We start from the raw sequence: 20,696 nt of genomic DNA, 5'->3' as shown, positions 1-20,696 counted from the left end.
TTCCTGAATTGATCGGAAGTTACTCACTGATGCTTATCGGTCGGAACTAAAAGTGATTATATGGGTTGATATATGCAAACTTTCTCTCAATATCAGTAACGGATATACAATAACCAAAATAAACTTGCCGCTGGATTTGCGTTAGCTATAATAAAATAAAAACTATTCTGTCGAAGCTGAAAGAGTTCGCCTTCAATTTTCTATATGGTCCTTTTGTTTTAACTAAAGTCACTCAAGATAGAGATTCAGCACCAGACCAGTGGCGGAGTGTCCATACAGTCAGGGGCGGATGCTCCCCCCCCCCCCCTCCTGATGGACTCAAATGGACTGCTGGCGCCCTTTTCAGCTTTTACCCCTTTTTACATATTCGTGATTATTGACCTATTCTATTGCGCTCTCATCTACCTATTGACATTTGTCACATTTTGTTGGTTTCATTTTCTGACAAAATGCTCTAACGGCGGAACACCTATATAAACTTCTGAGTTGTCACATATGGCGATGACACCTATTTATTCTTCGCTTATCTGCAAAATTAGCAAAGCCCGACGATCTAGGGAGTATCCTTGCTCAAAAAATGTGTGTACGCTCCGCGCCAACCTGTGGTGGCGCTCCGCTTAGAGAGTGTCGAAAGCGCCCCTACAGACCATTCTCGCCCCCTGACCAAAGCCCGTAGCTCCGCCACTGCAACAGACCCGAACTACTAAATCCATTCTCAACCCCAGTACCCTAACATCCTTAAAGATTGAAATGGTAGTTTTCAGAATCAGATCCGTTTGAAAGAGTTACAATGGATACTTATGAAATCATAAAATACATTTTCTTCCCACGACTGCAAAGATCTCTTCAAATGATAACAACCTATAGAAGAGTCTTCCGATCATGTTTTCTAACACAATAAATGATGTTGTTTCTGCAGTTCGAAACTATAAAGGACAGGAAGAAGCAGTTATTCTGGTACCATGTATGTTTGTTTTATATCGCTGTTGTTATAGGTGGATCATTATTCTTTGTAAATTCACCACCCACGTTTAAAATGATATTAATTATAACTATTATAATTTTGTTGTAATTCAACGTGGGCATAGTTTCCTGATCATTAATTTAAATTACCCTAAAGCAATGTTATCGATCATTACACTCATTTATGTATTTTTTGGGGGTCATTAATACGGACTTGTGCTATGAATGGGACAGTTCTATGCCCTGCAGTAAGTTGTAACTTGTAAATTCATTTTTATACCACCGTGACAGAGAAACTCTAAACGGATAAATTCCCACTCTTTGGAAGTTTTTTTTTACCACAAGTGTTACAAACTAATTTGCTTTCCTTGATAGAGAAAGGACCATTTTCTCTTTAATCATCATTGCAAAGTATTGCGATTCCTTATAGAGATACGTTTTAAAATATCAATGATGGTAATGAATTCTGTGAAGTTGTCAGTATATACGTACGTTTATATGAATATATAGATGAACATTGATCCCAAATTTGTTTACAATTTAACAACCTCTCATGACATCTGCTTGCAACGAGAAATTCAATACCAGTTCTCATGAAAGATGTTGCCTTATACTCGATGAACACAAAAGGAAGGTTACCCATGACATATGGGTTTCCAGTAAAAACGTCTTAAATAATAATTAATTTGCAGGATTCAAGTATTTCACAAATAATCATCAGGATCACATTTCAGCCCGCGGAAGTGTCTCCTTATTTTCTGTTTGGTTGAATTAGCGTTGCCTTACTTTCTGTTTTAATCAACCGAATACGTGAACGATATCTTCCGTATACACAAAAGAGAAAACAAGTTGTATACAGGCTCAAGCCAACTGGTTTCCCAGAGCAGTTTGAAGAATACTGTGATAAGGCATCAGGTATTGGTGGGTGCATGGAGATGGACGGTAAATTAATTTATTTCCGTTGACCTGAAAGTTTCTTTTAAATTTAGTTAAAACACCATTCCTGGCAGGACATGTTTTGGATATATAGTTGATTCTTTGTTGTCACTTGTTAATCAGAATCTTATATGATATATTTATTTAAATAAAAATGTGATTTCAGCTTAAGCAACATAAACAACAGTCTATAGCACTACCAACTTTAACAGGAACGATTAGTAAATATCAAGTATCCGCTTAAAAATGGAAAGGCATAAATGTTAGGACAAGTATACCATATATGGGTTCTGTAACGACGAACGACATGATTCATCGTATTTTAATCAAAATTGGGACAATTCACAAGAAAAGATTTAGCTTCCTAGGCAGTCAATTTTCTCTAGTTAATGACAAAATTGCTTATTGAACATTATACAAACTAAATATCAACATCGTCTGTAGTTCATGCATACTGCAGGATAATCGTATCACGTCGGTAATGCGTTGGACAGCTATATATTCTGTGGTATGTCTTGGAACGAAGAATGCCAATCTGCAAATTCTTTGGTTTTCAGTTCTCCCTGACATATTTTGTCGGTTTTCAGTTTCCACAATGTAATCTTAAATTGGTTTCATTAAGAGGACCAGAACTCTTGAAGAACGTTTCCAAGATATATGTCAGAAGCAAGGCTCGTCATGCAAAAGACTTTTTGAAACGGTCTTACTTCCATCTCTAAAATACTTATTTTCGACAAATCGTAGCTTTCTGCTTTCTTCTCATTTCCCTTTATTTATTTTTGTTCGCTCAATGCCGCTGTCCGCATTTGATCAACAGTGTCTGTGTTGTACTCTACTTCCACAAATGGAAGACCTGTGTTGATTTGATTAGCAAGCAGTTAGCAATTACATTACGTGCGCAGAACAAATGTCACGCATAATCTATGTTTAATCACTACTGTTTGTTTGTTCTCTTTCATTTGACATTGTTCTTCAGAATTATTTGAATGGTGTTTAGTTAATAGAAATCATGCTACACTGCAGATCATGACACTAGAGAACTTGTTCCAACACAAACGGTTGCTCTACATCGGCTTCCATGGAACCAGAGATGCATATGTCCAGAGACATATACGCAACCCTGCAGGGAGACGATTATGTGTGCTTCGAAATGTGTATGGATGCTTTGAAGATAAACTAGGAGACATATACTTATAATAAATCATTGAATTAGATGGAATAACAAAGATGGCAAGAATCAGAGTAGGAATTATCTCCTAACGTCCGTTGGTTTTTTTTTTGAGTCAGTGTATAATTTAAAATCACATTAATTATGTTATGTTTAGATAATTCACTGTAACAAATGGTGTTAATGTTTTAACGCCTAAATTAACACATTTTTGTAACACTTAATGAACGCGTTTTAGTGTTAATCGGATAAGGTTTTAACACGTTTATGTGTTCATGTAAAATTAACGCCTCAACGCGTCTTCAGCCATGTAACACTTAATTAACGCGTATACACGTCTATAACAAAAATTGTGTTTTAAGAGCAACAGTAGGTGTTGAAACAGGGATTAATGCTTTAGCAAGCATGGTGTTCATTTTGGTTTTAACCATTCGTTCCAAAATGACCTTAGATGTCCCCGAGACAGTCTGGGAACCAGCTGGGTAGAAGATGTGAAGCACACCAGGGCTAAGCAGCCCTTGCTTGAATTAAGGTAAATTCCCAGTTTTTATAAACACAAAGATGACTGGGTTAATTTCTCAATCTGGAAATGTATTACTTGTGCTCACATGAGGGCTGAAACAAACTGTTCTTATTAAGAGTGGTACATCTTCTTCACATTACGAACTCTTGAACAGTGCAATATATATCAGGAAATTTGCAAAGTACTGATACAAAAGGAAACAGATTATTGAATATGCACATTTTATTAACAACTACTACTTCATTGAATCCAAAAAGCAACAACACCTGTCAACTCCAAAAGAATCATGCCAAGAAAAACTTAAAGCTCTTTTATGGAAAATTTAAGCTTGTTAGAAAACTGCTGGTAATTGCTTCCCTTGAAGTATGTATATGGCTCTTCGAGAATATGCTGTTGGAGGAAGCCCAGCAGCTGTCCTTATATGGCCGGATAGTTCAAGTCAAAAATGTAATATCCACCCAGCAGAGCAATAATTGCTTCAAGGGAATTGTTTGTTCCACAGTCAATGAATACACCTTCACCAACAGCATAAATCGTTTTGATGTCATTGTCGATGGTTAGGATGCGGAGCTCAAGAGGGGCTTTATCCTTCACGCCAAGCTTCCGGGCAAAGGACATCCTCCGGAATGTCAATGTTGTCGACCTGCAATTAAATAGGATGAATATTATCAACAGTAACTATATATTCTTGAAAGTCATTTCATAAATAATAATGTTGCCGTTCATATATACCTACTCTGATATCCAGTCCAAGGAAACTATAAGGGACCGAATAATAACCTTTGACCTCAAATATCAAAACAGCTCATTTGTTATAGAAACACATAATTGTGACTTTCTGCACACAAGAATGCTGCGTTACTTTATCATAATAATTTATTACGTTAGGGTTGTTTTGTTCTTCGTGGTATAAACAAAATCTGCAATCCAAGGTTTTCCATTCAGTAGTCCCTTAAGGCTGGTCATACCTCCGGCCTGACTTTTCTGAACCCATGGAGCTGATTGACTATAACAGGCAAATGAATACATTTTTTTGATGGTCTATTCAAGTGCAAACTTACATTTTTGGAGGTGCAGCGGATTGCTTTGTAACCACATAGATGGCAAGAGCATATTACCAAACCCTGCATCTCAAAATTTGAGTTTTGAACTCATTTCATTTCTGTGTTTCCTAAATTAATCATACGGGTTCAATGACGTCCCGAGGGGAACCAAATGTAGGCCCCTTTGAGTTTCCCAGTAATTGCTGATTTTTCATTCCTCCATTTAGTGAAAAGTGCAAGGTAAATATCTTCTCCAGAGTCACTTCATGCTTGCATCTCTATATTCCTCAAAATTCTGTGAAGTTTTATTCAAATCAGATTCGCCATTCTTGTGTGACAGAGTTTCAAAAATGTTAATTTTGCATTGACTTTGCATTGAACAGGTATTTTGCTTTCCCCCTCGACTATCACAAAAACATTATGTAATAGTAGGTTTCTCCATTTTCACGCTGCATCGACTAAACGTCAGCTTGGGGGTTCATTATTCGTATAGTATACTGTTAGCGGATTATACAATGCAGGGACAGACAACCCAACCCCTAGTATGGGTATAGGTATGAAGATTAACTTCAATGACACAGTGTCCTGAGGTAACACACTGCTTCTCAGTTTGCATATTTCCATTGGAACCCATCATAATTGATCACCACACCTAAATTTTGCTTGGGTTTTTGCGGGTTGCCACTATGGTTGAGTGTGACAATTCTACCGATATAACCTTTGAAATGAATGACTAACAAAAAGGAACAAGTCATACCTCCAATATTGTAAATACAGTTTTGGACTTTGTTCCTTTACCCTTTATGACCGCAACCTTCTTCTCAAGGGACTGCAACAGGTTCAGCGATGAATGCACCGTCTGAAACGAGAGAAAAAAATCATTTCAAATCATCAACATTATCTTATCACAAATGAGCATGACTTCTAGTTGTATGTGATGACTGATGCTGAAAGAATGCACCTAATAAATGTTATTTTGAAGAGGTGCATATTGTCTTGAGAAAAGATATGGAGAGTAATGAGATGAGATGACACACTACCCAGTAACCACACACATATACTATAGGTGCTCCACTAAGTTCCATCCGAGTCAGGGGCTTGGTTGCAAGGAAATGGCCCCTAACACAAACTGCGGCTTAATTTACTTATAAGTACCGTTAGCAACATAGTGTCACATTGACATGCTAGCTTCAGCACACTTTGCCGGTGGTATTGCCGGTCTGTGTTAGATAATTACAAGTATTTATTACATTACGAGCTGTTTTAGCAGGTTAGGAAATGACAAGTTTCACAAAATACAACTTAAATATCAGTAACTGTCTAGTTAGTGCCTAGGGAAAATCGGTTTTAATTACGACCAAGTCCAACCTGTTTAGCAGATTACTTAGGCCTAATGCATTTTGACTGTTGTTAGGCTAACGTTACTGTGGGAGTTCTAGTTTTAACTAGTTTTACCGGTTCCATTTTGGCTTATACTCAGGTCTAGATAGTTCTAGGCTAGGCTAGAAATACAATTTCTACAGTTAATATTTATTTAATCAATAGGGTTAAGGTAGTATTGTTAAGTTCTTACAATTTTTTCTACCTTTTTAATTATTCTGCCTTATCTGGGAACTTTTCAGAAATCATGATCACTTAAGTTAAGTTCACGACTGCATGCTGTGCGCTGCGTCAGTGCGCTGTGGTATATGACGTAACACTCATGACATTATAGTGATGTAATGCCCATGTTTATTGTTGATCAGGCTATTAATTTTGGGGAAACAAACAAACACATCAAAATTACAAGTTATCACAAAGAGTTAAGGCCTAGCGATGGCGCTTGTTTGTGGGTTTGCTCCTAGGTATCCTTAAATATGACGGTCCTTCTCCTGGCCAGCAGGTGCGGCACCGTCATAAGACAGTCCAAAGAAAGCGGTACCGCTAAGACAATCCAGCCCAAACGGCCCCAAGAAATGAATTTCGCACACTACCTTTAATCCTCTAGTTAATTGAAGAACATTGACCCATAGCGTAGGGAAATAATTTAGAATCTGTGACAGGAAGTACATCGCACTGTGCACTAAGTCAGTACAGGAGTGCTTTTTGAGAACGACACACCATCATTATAATTACATTCTGGGTATGAAGTAGGGCTAGTTCAGTCACAGATTCTAAATATGAGCCAGGTAGCCTAGGCTAGCCCTATTTCTTCTGATCATATTCATGGTTTCATATGCTTCCTTTGTCAGTTTGTGGATGTTCACTGAATAGGCAGATATGATCCCAAACCTAGGCCCGTAATAAACCATAGACCTAGCCTAGGCCTAAATAGCCTACTGACTGTGTCCAACTTAGCAGCTAAGGGCTAAATAGCCCACCGTACTGACTGCGTCCAACTTAGCATTGTTGACGCAAGTTAGCAGACAGCACGTTAGGCTATCTGCATTCCGTTTTGTGTCAATGTGTAGCGTCAGTTAACGTTAGGCTATTTGCCGCCTTTTAGTTTTACACTTCTGGCCTGACGGTCGCTAGGTCTAGGCCTATGTTTAATGTTCATGTCCAATATTTCACCCTATTAATCTAGGCAATGCAAAATTTAAGCAGACTGCAAAATACCTCTTCTTTTCGTTTCAATCTGACTGGTACAGAACGGCAAATCAGGAGGTGATGATGACAATTAGGTAGGCAATGCAGGCGTACGACGTTCGCGTGTCGCGAGTCATATCAACGCGTCTGAAGAAGGCGTGGCTTAATTCGTGACATCATTTGCTATTAACACTTGGGTGCTAATACTGTTGGGCCGTGCTGCTAATATTAATATACCACAAAGACGCTGGTGTTGATAAAAACATTTGAGGCATACGTCGAGCTCAATATCGTTACGCGATCACAACTTTGGAAACACATGGCAGTGTTTATAGAACTGGATTAACACCATTAGCCAATGCGCACAACCACGGGGGACGATGCTGTTTAACGGAATGTTTAGAAAATAACGCAACAACGCGTTTTCAAAAGACGTTTCTTTTTAGAGTGTTAATTCTATTACAGTGATAGATTTCCTAAGGAATGCGTTTATCTCACTGTAAGATTAACAATTTCTGCCAACGGAAATTCCTTGCGTGTTTTCGTAGGACAACCGTTCCCGAAACATTGAAAATTTAAACCTACAGGTCCTCTCCCTAGTTCTATATTCTTCTCCGAAAACATGTTTACCATTTCGAATTCTCCCTCCGTCACTTTGTATGTATCAATTTATCAAGCACATTAATAGGAATAAGTGTTAATAAACGTTTCCAAATTTAGCTTTGCGCTGTTATCTTTTTTGTATTGTTTCGAAATCATGCTTCCATGATGCTTATGATTCCATGTTTTTGGAACTCTGGGAATCTTCCAGTACCCGTGACAGAGACAATGATGACCGGATTGACATCAGAATATATAATGATTTTAAGTCTCTGTAAAAATAGTGTCATGAGCATGCCATTTGTCAATCCTCCAGAATCTTAGATAATCAGTAGATATTTCGTCCTCTTCAACATCCACTGCATAAAAAAGAAGAGCACGGTGATGAAAAAGCCAAAACACATTCAATACAGTAGGTCACAGTAGGTCAATGTACGACAATGGTTAATCGTTCAGGTGGACGTGTACTTCTCTTATTGTGGTGCGGTATACCAACAAGCTATAGACTGTTTCTGAGGAAAAAAATCTCTCTCTGAATCGTATAATTGTATGGACAGATCCTTGGAAGATGAGGTGATGCAATCTCTCGGGTCAGCATAGCTTTACTCGCATCTATTTTCAGCATAACCATATTAATTGGACACAATTCAATGAATGAGTCTGAGGAAATGTGTATAAGAAAATATTTGAAAGAAAGTGACCGTGAAATTTTATCAACCAATCTGAAATTCAAGTCGTATATAATAAATACTGCTTCAAGAATCATAAATATCAACACAAAGGCTTTAAGAAGCTAGAAATTCACGAATAAGACAAGTTTGTTTAGTCATTTATAGAATTTAAGGTCTACAGTCACCTTTGAGCAACAGTGTCCTAATCACTCTAATAGACATCATAAATCATGAAAATAGCTGCAACTCCCATCAAATTCATCAAAGATTGACTATTTGACAAGTTCAATTCTAGTTTTATATACGAATAAACTTGAGATATGTGCATTAATGATTTGGAGGGAGTGACCGCATAATTTTCTGTAATGTTATCCCTTTGGTTTGCAGTGTACAACCTTTGTTTGTACAACGTAGTAATAGCTCAGTGGTTAACTTCGGTGCCTTTCAATCATAAGGTCCCCAGTTCGAGTCACTCTAAGTCTAAGATAATGCATGTCGTCCAGTTGCAGAGTTATTGACAATTGACAATTCACGATCATGGACGATAAATATGACTCTAAGAGACTGACTTCGGTCAGCTTGCGGCTTTGATAAGCCAATGAGGCTTCTTCGAGTGTTCCTGCTTGCAGGAGGATCTAAAATACATGCATACATACAACTATATGGACACTCGCAAATGGGGCCATCCCTGGAGTGCAAGCAACCCCGCTCCCTGGCACCCCATTTCCCTCTTCTACATATACGGATATGATCTAATTGGCCCATTGGATTCCTCACACATGGATGGTTGGAGGTGTTATGACAACGCGCCTTCAACGACGACATCTTTTCCTTCTCATGATCGAGGCTTTGGGAAGAGATTTGTAACTGTACCTACATGTTGTGTTTATGTATTCATGTAGATAATGACTTATTAGTCGTTGAGATCTACTAGCGCTAGGCTCACTTGCTCACTGGTCACGTCAGCTGTTAATCTTAGGGTTGTGACTAATCAAGGTTTGTTACTAAATGTTACTGGTTGAGTTAGGCAAGTGTAAATTACGAAATCTACATATCTAGTTAACAAGTCACCGGAACGGTGACGATAACGTTTGACCTAACATTTTACAACTCACAAGAGAAGATAAAGGAAGACAGACGAAACAGTGCATCCGTGTTAGTGTTTTGTTACTAAACTAAGAAACAAACTTCGATAGGATATGCCTATTACACTTACAGTTAATAATGTACTGCAGCCTAGGCCTACTCACTGTAATTGTAAATGAACTGTTGTAGCGGAATTGGTACTGGTAATAAGTAAACAAGGCGACCTGTAAAATTGGCCAAGCGCATACAGTAGATTATGATAACGTTGTCTATCGGTAGTGGCAAATAGCCGAACGTTATGTTATATCCTCACGGTAGATAACCAAATTTTACTTGAGCTGTATTATCGTTTTACTCCTCAGAATTGTAATGATGCATGTAGCCTTAACTAGTATGAACAACTATGATGTATATTTTGCTGAGATTTTTCTGATAAAGGATTTAATGTTTCTTGCTACTGTGGTCGAGAAGTAGTAATGTTAAGTTAGTCTAGATAGTCCTTTGCATTATCCATCCACCTCCTGTACAGTAGCATTGAAATATACAAAAATCTAGAAGTACACAGTAAGAAAACGTACCAAGCACGGAGGGCCATGTGACGTGCTACTAACAATACATATTATTTAACCCTTTGTCAATTCGAAGTGATAAGAGTTACATAGATAAAAGACCGCCACTCCAGTTGGCATTGACAGTAAATTTAAGAATAATTGCTTTGATGATAATGATGTTCAGATTTACCTTTCTGTGTCAGAAAAGATTTGATGTGCATGGACTCCAGCTACTAATACTATTGGTACATCTTACAGTCAAATTCTAAATAGATTGCCTTTGGTGGTCTCCCGTAACACATCACACACATTTTGCAGTCATATACATTACAGTAAGGAGACTTGTGTTGCCAAGGAACAGCAAATCCTGTCCTCTGTTGATTATGCCTTTGTACATTTCATATAGTCCTGCTATGCTACATTTATTTCATAGATCTGCAGTTTGATTATTTGGAAGAAAGTAGCAACATTGGAATTTAAAATTGCATTAAGCAATGATGCAGGCATCACAACAAAAGTTCTGTGGTTGCTAAGTTTCAACAGGACTGTAGCAGCTACACGATTGGGACATTCTAGCTATTCATTGAATACACATTCAAGGAATACTAAAAGAGTTAGGTGCTACAGTGGAACATCACATGACCCCCTTATGGTCGGTAGGTTTTGATGGCATCTCTTGACACATTTGGTCCAACTTGCAACTCCTTCAGTGTGCCTTTTACAAAACTTGGAATATATAGAATATCATGTAATACATTGCAGAAGTTGTATAATAGTATGTTTGATTGAATTTCTATGACATTGAACATATATTTCCCGTTTGATGTCTTAAGTTTCCCCATAGCTCACCATACCATGCTAGTATGTATGCATACATGTTTTACCAGCACATTAGAAGTGACACGTCTCGAGCACTACCCAGATACCTGTAGAGTATTGCGTATGTGGTATATATGGATTTGATTTGTTTGAAGTTATACAAGAAGTCTCCATTTATAGTACCTTGTATTGTTCTCTCATATTTAGAGCCAGTCACTGGTTAAGCGAGTGAAGGAATTCAACCATGGGTAAGCCTGCATGCAGGCTGATCGTTTGTGGCGCAGTAGCTGTTGGCAAAACTGCCATGGTGGAACAAATCTTGTATGGCAACCACAACATTGGAAAGGTTAGTGTGACCCCTGCGAAGGTGCCTCTTCTTTAGGGCTGACTCAAGTCACGAAACTATAGATGTACAGTATATTGAAGGTCATTGAAAAATACTGATACCAGTTTGTATTTCTATAACCATTTTAAATATATCTGTTAAATCTAACTGAGGCTCAATAGTTAAAGTTGCTGGACTGCTTAGCCTAAGACACAGGCGATCAGGTCAGTTCCTAAGATGTATTACTTAGGACAAAAATGTGACTTGTTGGAATGTTTACAATGTGATACAAATTTGTCAAGGACACTTGGTTTGAATACCATCCAAGGGTTTTCTGTTGTTTATATATATGACGTTAAGAGAACCGTTTGCTGATTGATTTATTAGAACTATTATTGCACTATGTAGCTGATGTCATGCTCAATTTAGCTTTAAAGGAGCATTCAACAGATTAAGCATAGTTTATAGGTAAATGTCTTAGAAACTGGAATAGTGTAACGTTAGCCATATCACCAGATAATTCGGCTACGACGTGGATCCTGTCGTAGTAGTACGAGACAGGTAAAATATATGTACACAACTAAACACGAAACTGAGACGGCGTGGAACTCTTTCTTATCTATTAACTATCCGACAACGTGCGTCGGCTGAGACCCAATCTAGACTACTTGAGCCTCGGCTCCTTACCATATATATCTAAGACACTTAACAAAGAACACACAATTACACTAACACAATTACCAACATAACTGAGATGCATACAACTACAACAACATGTGCAAATTAACATTACAATGGTATGCCAACATCGCGTGGCTATAACAATAACATTAAAACCCAAAAGAATGGTTTGCAATCTTACTCAAGATTACAATAGCTATAGAAACCAGCACTCAATATTATACAACATTTCAAGTGGGAAATAAACAACTTTCTGCCTAAATCCTTCTGTTAACCAGGTTGCAATGTAGTATAGGGTTTCCCAGCTACCTGATTCATCTACTTAATTAATAATAATAATAATAATCAGCAGTTAGTAATTGATTCTGTAAGATCATAGCATTGGAATAACAGACATTCAACAAACAATTATGTTTATTTTTTGTTTTTAACCTGAAATTAACCGTGACACATTTTATAAATCAATACTTTTTGTTCACTTTTTATTTCATTTTTTTATATGAAATGCTCTGTAAGGTAAACTGATCACTCACTGTCTTATTTTGTAACCTTCCTAGGGCGAGACATTCCCCACAATAGAAGATGTATATGAAGCAACAGTGGAAACTAACAGAGGAACAAAGGAGAGAATAAGATTTTATGATACCAAAGGTTTGGTAAGTAATTTGCACTGTACTCCACAGAACCCCTGCATAGGTGCTTCTGGCCAACAATCCTACCCCCCCCCCCAAGGAGAGAATTTTGGCCAACAATCCTACAACCCCCCCCCCCCCAAAAGGAGGGAATAAGATTTTATGATACCGAAGGTTTGGTAAGTAATTTAAAAATAATAATATACAGTTCATATAACGCCCAAAAACATTAAAAACATCTCGATGCGCTGGAAAAAAATTGCACTGCACAGTCTGCACTCCACATAATGACAACCTCTGCTGAAACAGACTTCTTCCTCTCTTTAGTACAAAGTAGATGATTCTGGCCAACAATCAACCCCCCCCCCCCCCCTCTCTGCTTCTACCCTTTGAATATAAAATTGTGAACTATCAAATTTAAATGTAATTCATGGACTGGGTTCTGCCTCTTGGTATACTGTGTGGTGTAATAGCCCCTTGAGGCAATGAAATCTTTTCTTATTTGCTTTTCTGTTTGTTCATATTTTCAAGAGGAAAGTAAACATTACTATTTCAAGAGGAAAGTAAACCTTACTAAAGTAAATGATAGTATTTGATAATGGTATGGCAATGCTACCATAATTGATATCAGTAACAAGATTTGCTAAATTCCAGATCTGGTCGAACAATGATATGGAGCTCTGCAGTTGCTCTCTGAAAACTTCATTAAGTTGTCAGTCTTTTATATGAAGGAAAAGCAAAACTTTGATGCCTGATAATTACAAGATTTATTCTTAGATGCCCCAGAATTAAAAAATAATTAGAGATAAATCTGTGCTTTCTGTGGCATCACTAGACTATAAAGCAGGTATGTATTGTGTTAAAAAACTCAGTCACCTCCACTCCAGAACTTACATGGTTCAATTCCGATCTGTATAGACAACAGTTAACATCCTTGACCTATACAACCCAAACAAAAATTATGTCTGATGAAATTCAATTTCACTTTCTCTTTGCCCCTCCCAGGATTCTCAGAGTAATCCAGAACTCCCCAGGCACTTTTACAATATTGCCGATGTGAGTATTGTTTTTTTTTTGTTGTCTCTTTCCAACCTTTGAGCCAGTTTCTATATACTGTATAAAAACTTTATTTTAGTGGAGAATTTGACGTAAACCGGAGCCTGATGAAGATCACAGAAAAACCCTCTTGCTACTGCCCATACAGATTTGCATGTTAACAAACTGTTGTGGATGGCTTACCCGTGACTACATTACAGTGAAGATTGCTCTTCAAACTTCGACCAAGATCATGTGTAGTATGATTTTAGTATTCCCTTGCAAGAGGACTGTATACTTGGCATAAAACTGTGGTGATCAAAGGTCAAGTGTAATTAGGGGAGTAGGATTGAGTTGTCAATCAAAATGTTTAGTTTCCAATTCCAGGCTCTATCCTGGGTGACATTTCTTCAATATTGTCCTTTTGCCGTGTATAATCTAAACCCCCCCCCTTCCATCCCCTCATCCCTCTCTGCCTCAACCTCCTAAGATGCAAAATGCAGGTGATGTCACTAAAGGCCATCAAGTGATGCCTGAACACAATCATACAGGTATAATCGTTCCATAGGAATGTTACTTTATACAATTGTATACTTACAAGATCTCCCAAAGATGCTGACAAACATCTTATCAGTTTAATGGGTGAGTTTGGATCAGTTATGGACACCTTTTTTTTTTGCATTTTTCGACAGGGAATGATTCTTGTCTACACCATCACTAGTGTGGATACGTTCAGATTTGTAGAGAAGGTCAAAAGAGAAGTCGACAGGATAAAAGAGCGAGAGAAACGAGAGGTAAATTACTGATTAAATAAAATTGATGGTTTCTTAGACTTGGCTCTACTTGGTATCTGTAAGATGTCGCACGTTATAGTTTTGATTTGACATAGCTTTTCATAATGGACAGCGTTTCGCTTTTAATCAACGTTGGTGTATATTTTGGTTTTAATGATAATCGTAACCTTTGCATTCATGATGGCGTATGTGTGTAGGTATGTATGTGTGTGTTTGTTTTGTATTCTGACCGAGGACTTGAACAAAAGAATTTCAGGTCCTTGGTTGTGGTTTCTAAAGAATCACCACGTCCTCGGAAGAGTTCTATTGTATGGGGTATTGTTAAGGTTAGGGTACGTGGATTTGAACAATCGAAAATACAATGGGGTCCTCGGTCTGAATGTAATACAAACATGTGTGTGTGTGCGTGTGTGAGTGCATTTGGCACGCCCAGCTTGTAAACACGATATCTCAAGAAGGGCATGTCAGACCAAATTCATATTTCGTGTGTAGAAGTACCACATTCAGTACAAAAAGGCTTTTGTTTTTGGCGGAGGGCAAAGGTCATTTGGTGTCATCAGAGGTCAAATCAAGAAACCGTTGTAAACATATACACCATCACTATACATTAAGTCAGATTCATTGTAATGTCCTATTTGTGAGAAAAATAAATCTGTCTTGGTTTTTTCCTCTTTTTTTTTGTGTGTCCTTAAGGTTAAGCTTGAGGCATTAGATATACTTTACAGAGAAAAATACAAAAACAAACGTTGATTCAATTCCCATCTTCATCTTTGCTACACCTTTCAGAACATGCAGTACTCATTTGATTGAAATGCATGTTTTCTTTTCCCAGATTTCCCTCATTATTATCGGTAACAAGGCCGATCTGAATCAAGAGAGAGAGGTAGATTTTGATAAGGCCAGTAAATGGGCCAAAAAGGAGAAAAGTAAGTCTGTGAGAACAAGTTCAAAAGTCAAATCTATTAGTGCAGACTTGTTATTCAAAAAGTTTTAGGGTTATTAAAACTCATTGATTTTTTAACTAGCATTTAAGGATATGTTTACAAAGCACAGCCATGCATGGTTAAATTTTGTGAGGTTTGTACTTAAAACAAATAAAAAACAAAAGCAGAAACAGCAATCAACTGGGAAGTTCCAAGCAGAAAGGTTGTGAAAGAGAAAGTCTTTTACTATATGAATACCATTACTCTAAGCAATAGTTTCTTTTGCTCTTTGAAAATTTATGAGTAAAATATGAACAAAGAGTAAAAAATGAATGTTGCTCAAAGAAGGTTCTGCGGAAGTTTTTTTTTCTTTTCGATTGAAGAGTGCTGTCCACATTTTGTTTCCGATAAATTTGCAAGGGCAAGAAGGATCCACACTACACAAATTTTTCCATTTCATGTTATTTTCACTTAATTGTTTCTTGCAACACTAAAGCCATCCTTTCATTATAATTGTATCCACTTTGGAATTTATTTCATTGTTGCTTTGCTAGATCAGCTCCACAGCTCTGGAACAGTCTCCCCTTACATGTGAAAACAATCCAGCCTGTGTTAACTTTCCAGAAAAGAACTCAAGACGTTCTTATTCATGAATGCATATCCATTAGTTTAATAACTGTTGTGTCCATTTTGGGTACTTTGCTCCTGCAGCGCTTCTGAGCAGTTTTCTTAACTGGATAAAAGCGCTTTACAAATTCTTATTTTATTATTATTATTATTATGATTATTGTCCAAAATATGTAAGTTGAACTCAACTTATAAGTCTGATCTACTTCTTTTAGTTCCTTTATTTGAAGTGACGGTAGCCAACAGGAAGGGGCTGATGGAACCTATTGTCTCCCTTACATCTAAATTGACTACTCCTCCAAGTAAGTTCACACTGTTTCTGCTGTGTGTGTGCGTCCATGGGCGTCTGTATGTATGTGATGCCCAATCTTGTAAACACTAACTCAAAACAGTTCATCTTAGCTGTTCGTACTTGGTATGTTCATCGCCCTTGGTGGTTATAAGATCAAAATTGCTGGAGGTCAAAGATAAATTCAAGTCAGGAGAGGTCAAAGTTGGAAGACCTTGGACACATGATAACTCAAAAATTACATCATGTTTGGTGTTCATACTTGGTATCTAAACTATTATACAGGCAAGAGCTTTTTCCGCGAGATCGCGGAATATCCGTGAATTCTTTTCTACCTCAGGAAAAAAAAACTATTATCCTAACTGACTGTAGCATTCACAAACTGGAGCCTATACCGCAATTTTTGCAAAGTTCCATGATTTTTTTTTATCCCAGGCTCATCCCTGATTATTAACCTTAGGTGGAAAAAAAACATCCCAGCATAAAGAGAGATGAGAGAGTTCCTAGAATAAAGAGGCTGAGTCTCATCAAACTATGTCGATTATTTTCTGACTTGCAATTGTTTCTTAAATTAAAGGTTATTTACAACAGCACAAAGACCATATTGTCTGTTTATTTTACTGCCCTTTTGTTTCATTTCATAGAGGACACTACCCAATCTTGAGAATAATTATCAAGTTGTATTGATAAACCAAACTCACTGAAGAGTTTTGAAAGGTTTTGACAAATTTGTGAACAATTCAAAAGTGCCCCTTTTAGCTTTAGAAATTTGATAAATAGCTTTATATACAACAATTTATTTTAATCCTCAAAATTCTTTGCAAGTGTATTTCTTTGGCCTATGTGTTTCAATTTTCAAATAATCAAAACTTTTTAATTGCTTCTCTCTTTTTTTCTTACAGCAAAGTCACCATTTCAACTTTCAGTGAGGAACTTCAAGCCAAGACAACTGCAGAGTTTTTCCTTAGATGTGTAACTGAATTTAACAAGACAGCGTATTTGTATATATAGATATAATTGTATACTGTAGCCACTGACTAGTTATGATGAAGAGAGGTTTAAAGGGGTAACTCTCCCTTGATGAAGAGAGGTTTAAAGGCATTGAAGACTCGCCCCAAACCACGTGAGGCCATCAGAAAAAGTTAACTTTCCGTTGCTTGCAAGTGACGTTTTGTTTGTGTTGCTGCAAAACGCAGACAGTAATGAAACGTGATACCTTGTTATCTTAAGCTGGACCTGAGATGTCCATCGCTGTATTGTTTGTACACTGTGCTGTGGGTATTGACCGCAGCTGTATGTACTGACTCTACACTAGTGTCTAAATTAAATAGTAGCAAGCTGTGTGTGTGTATTTTATGGGATCGATGGTGGTGTCTAACACTTCTGTTACACCTCATTCGAAACTAGGTCAGATTACCGGCATTAGACGTTTCTTTGTGTGCAAGTCTTCACACCCTTTAAAGGAGTAACTCTTGCTTGATGAAGAGAGGTTTAAAGGAGTAACTCTCGCTTTGTGCAATAGACATGATTAAACCATTGTTATCTGGAGAGCAGGATTAAAAAAAAAAAACTTTGTTTCGGAAAGAAGTGGGTTGAAAGGAAGCCTAACACCGGACAATGGAATACAATATTATTTCTTCATCTGTGTTTAATCATGGATAAGATATAAATGGAATGGACCTTAGAAGCTTCCATACAAATTTAGTCACAATTTTGTAACTTTTTTTCAATATTATATTAGGTCTTTCTTTGAATTTAATTCATTCTTTTTTATAATTATATGAAAATTGTGTCTGATCTGTGTATAAGCTAGCGTGCCCTGCAGATGCATTAGGAAGATTTCAAGAAATTGTTTGTTCACAACATAACAATTCCCACTTGAAAATATGATGATTTGTATATTTCATAAAACTAGTGGCAGAATAGGTACTTAAATCTTCGTTTTTTCCTTTAACTAATAGAATAATTTTTATATTTTTATATTGTTAGAACCTATTTGCCCTTTTATCACAGTAGACATTTGTTATTAAAACTCAAAGAGGGAAGTTTTGAATATCATCAAGTGTTAAGGTTGATTACCAGTGACTAAAATCATGGTAAATGAAATGATTTTCTTTCGTTTTTTTCTCTCTCTTTTTGATAATATTTGGTCTTTTTACCTGTCCTGAAAATCTGCCTTAAACAAACAACGTAACTTCTGTGGGAAAGGTTGAATTGGTCTTGTCATGAAAAGTAATCGAAACGGTATAAAATTTTTTTTTTTTTTAGGGAAGGTTGGGAACCCTGAGTAACCATTGTGTCGAAAATCTTAATCATCCTCTGTAGTGTATGAGAAAGAACCAAGTGATGGCAGTCTCTTTGGGATTTTGATGTAATCATAGCATGAAAGTGATGCAGTGCCTTGCAAGTTTTAATTTCTCACCTACGTTAAATAGACCACGTTTCAGTAAGGACATTACATATGACTGTGAAAACAAAAAAGGAGTACCAAACCAATGAACGATAATTATATGGGGGGGGGGGGGCGGCGTTGTGGTCAAGTGGTTAAGGCAGTGGACTGGTGATCTAAGGATAACAGGTTCAAGCCCTGGCCAGATCATTGCGTTGTGTCCTTGGGCAAGGCACTTTATCTACATTGCCTCTCTTCACCGAGGTGTATAAATGGGGACTTGCGAGGTAACTTGTAAATATAGTTGCGTGTGCCGGTTTGTGGCTGCACCCTATGGGAAGTCCCCCGGGGGACACGTGGTTGTGGTGCCCCAGGAGAGATTGATTGAATTGCACACACTTTGGTGTGTAGGTGTGACAAGTTACCAATGACCAAGACTAAATACAGCACGGCGAGACTTTATTGTAAGTTGCGCTACATAAGAACTGTTTATCATTTTTTTTGTTTTCGTTAAAGTATCATCAGAGTAGAAGTTTACAAGTAGTGCCGGATTTGGACTTTGTGAGGCCTAAGCTAGGTATATATCGAGCTTGGGGGCCTCTTATTAAAATCTGTTGTCTTGGCGGCGAGTTTCAGGTGTGGCAAGGATATCGGCCTCATTCTATGAATTTTCAAAACAAAAATCTAAAATCACAGTATGTCATACTGGTATATATTAGGATTTCTAGGATTGAAATAGATCTACATAATATATATATATAAATATATATATATATATATATATATATATATTATATGTATAGATGGATTGATGGATAGATAGATTCACATAGATTTAGTACACATAAAATTTGCAAAAATTCACATAACTTCTGAAATTGAATTTTTTATGCCCCTGCGGAATGTGAGGCTCTAAACTGTAGCTGGTGTAGCTTATGCCTAAATCCGGCACTTTTTTTACAAGAAGTATAAGAGAACTGGAAGTATAATTACTAATTATACAGTTTATATAATGCAAAGCACTGCACAATGTGTGATGGTATGGGTAAAAAAAACTCGAAACGATAATGTCAGAAGTTGTCCACCTTGTAAAAAACCTATAAGAAAGAAAATAAAATAAATATGATGGAAAGAACCAGTACTTTTGACGCCTTCTGTTTTGTAAAGTTTCTGCACATTGGATGCAATCCAAGAAGCAGTGCTGGATCATCTGTAATTAGCAACAAACAAAAGAAGGACAAAAAAGTAGCAGGTAATCAATATTTCATATATAAGCCTTGGAAGTTTCATATGAAAGCAAAAATGTGGATCAAATGGCTGAAAGTTGATGTGGGATTTAAATTTCAATCTTCAGAAAATTTTGCAATAAAATAGTGGACGTTTTGGATATACTGAAAAGTAGAACGAAGGTTTCATAAAATGTTACAGTGAAAGTATAAACGTTGACACTTTGCGATGAAAGTCCCACTGTGACTTCTACAAAATTATAAATCACTTTATAAAAAAGCCCGAAATCCTGGTTTCAGTCCTCCCTACCCGGGCCCACGCCCACCCAACCCACCTTTGATAGGTTCCAACTCCTCTGTAACCATCTTCCACTTATCCAAGGGCGTAGGAACCGGGGGCGCCAGCCCCCCAGTGAAAAATATGGGGGGGGGGCGGAAGTATTCTGCCTCAAGGGCGGCGGAAGCACTTTTAATCTGGGGGGCACCGACATCAAAGGGCACTTTGCAGAAATTCGATTGGACTTATGCAGCCTTATTTTTAGCACCCTTTATAACTCTTATTTTATTATCTTATTTGCATATTCACATCACTCCATCGACGCCCCCCCCCCCCCTCAAGGAAAATATGTATACTAGCACTACAATATCCAATGTGCAAATTGGGAAACAAGGAACAAGTTTTCTTTTGAGACAAAATGAGGTGAAATCATGCTGGTTGCTAAAGTAGGAATCTTCCGAATTAGAGTTTATTTCTTGTCAATATCTTTTGGTTTTTTTGGTTTTACAAACCCCTCAGATGGCTGGAAACGGCCCTTCTCGAGTGTTCATTCTGGTTCCCTGGCCTCTT

General features: G+C 37.4%; 1 protein-coding gene and 1 long non-coding RNA gene across 3 annotated transcripts; one reads left to right on the top strand and one right to left on the bottom strand.

Moving 5' to 3' along the window:
- Positions 1-3,236: 3,236 nt before the first annotated feature.
- LOC139974186 (uncharacterized) lies at positions 3,237-7,347 on the bottom strand. The gene is made up of 3 exons (XR_011795417.1): positions 7,232-7,347; positions 5,391-5,492; positions 3,237-4,233 (listed from the first exon to the last, which is right to left on the bottom strand). It is a non-coding gene; the product is annotated as an uncharacterized lncRNA (long non-coding RNA).
- A 2,012-nt stretch (positions 7,348-9,359) lies between these two features.
- Positions 9,360-19,121, top strand: LOC139974178 (NF-kappa-B inhibitor-interacting Ras-like protein 1). Of its 2 annotated transcripts, none has more exons than XM_071981152.1 (8): positions 9,360-9,468; positions 11,136-11,274; positions 12,492-12,590; positions 13,572-13,622; positions 14,294-14,395; positions 15,228-15,321; positions 16,161-16,247; positions 17,137-19,121. In XM_071981152.1, the coding sequence occupies exons 2-8, from the start codon at positions 11,173-11,175 to the stop codon at positions 17,208-17,210; spliced, it is 609 nt and encodes a 202-aa protein (XP_071837253.1). In that variant the 5' UTR covers positions 9,360-9,468; positions 11,136-11,172; the 3' UTR covers positions 17,211-19,121. The 2 variants fall into 2 exon arrangements, with proteins under 2 accessions (XP_071837253.1, XP_071837252.1); XM_071981151.1 differs by having other exon boundaries at positions 9,408-9,627.
- The last annotated feature ends 1,575 nt before the right edge of the window (positions 19,122-20,696 follow it).

The sequence above is a fragment of the Apostichopus japonicus genome, chromosome 9 (genome assembly GCF_037975245.1).
Source record: "Apostichopus japonicus isolate 1M-3 chromosome 9, ASM3797524v1, whole genome shotgun sequence".
In the NCBI taxonomy this organism is placed as follows: Eukaryota; Metazoa; Echinodermata; class Holothuroidea; order Aspidochirotida; family Stichopodidae; genus Apostichopus; species Apostichopus japonicus.
The sequence above is the reverse complement of the archived record's forward strand: the minus strand, read 5'-3'. Positions and strand labels throughout refer to the sequence as shown.

Bases quoted from the DNA above. Each gene is read 5' to 3' on its own strand.
- LOC139974178 (XM_071981152.1), top strand. From the start codon at position 11,173: ATGGGTAAGCCTGCATGCAGGCTGATCGTTTGTGGCGCAGTAGCTGTT. The intron at 11,275-12,491 runs GTTAGTGTGACC...TAACCTTCCTAG, and splicing joins GCAACCACAACATTGGAAAG to GGCGAGACATTCCCCACAAT. The intron at 15,322-16,160 runs GTAAGTCTGTGA...TACTTCTTTTAG, and splicing joins ATGGGCCAAAAAGGAGAAAA to TTCCTTTATTTGAAGTGACG.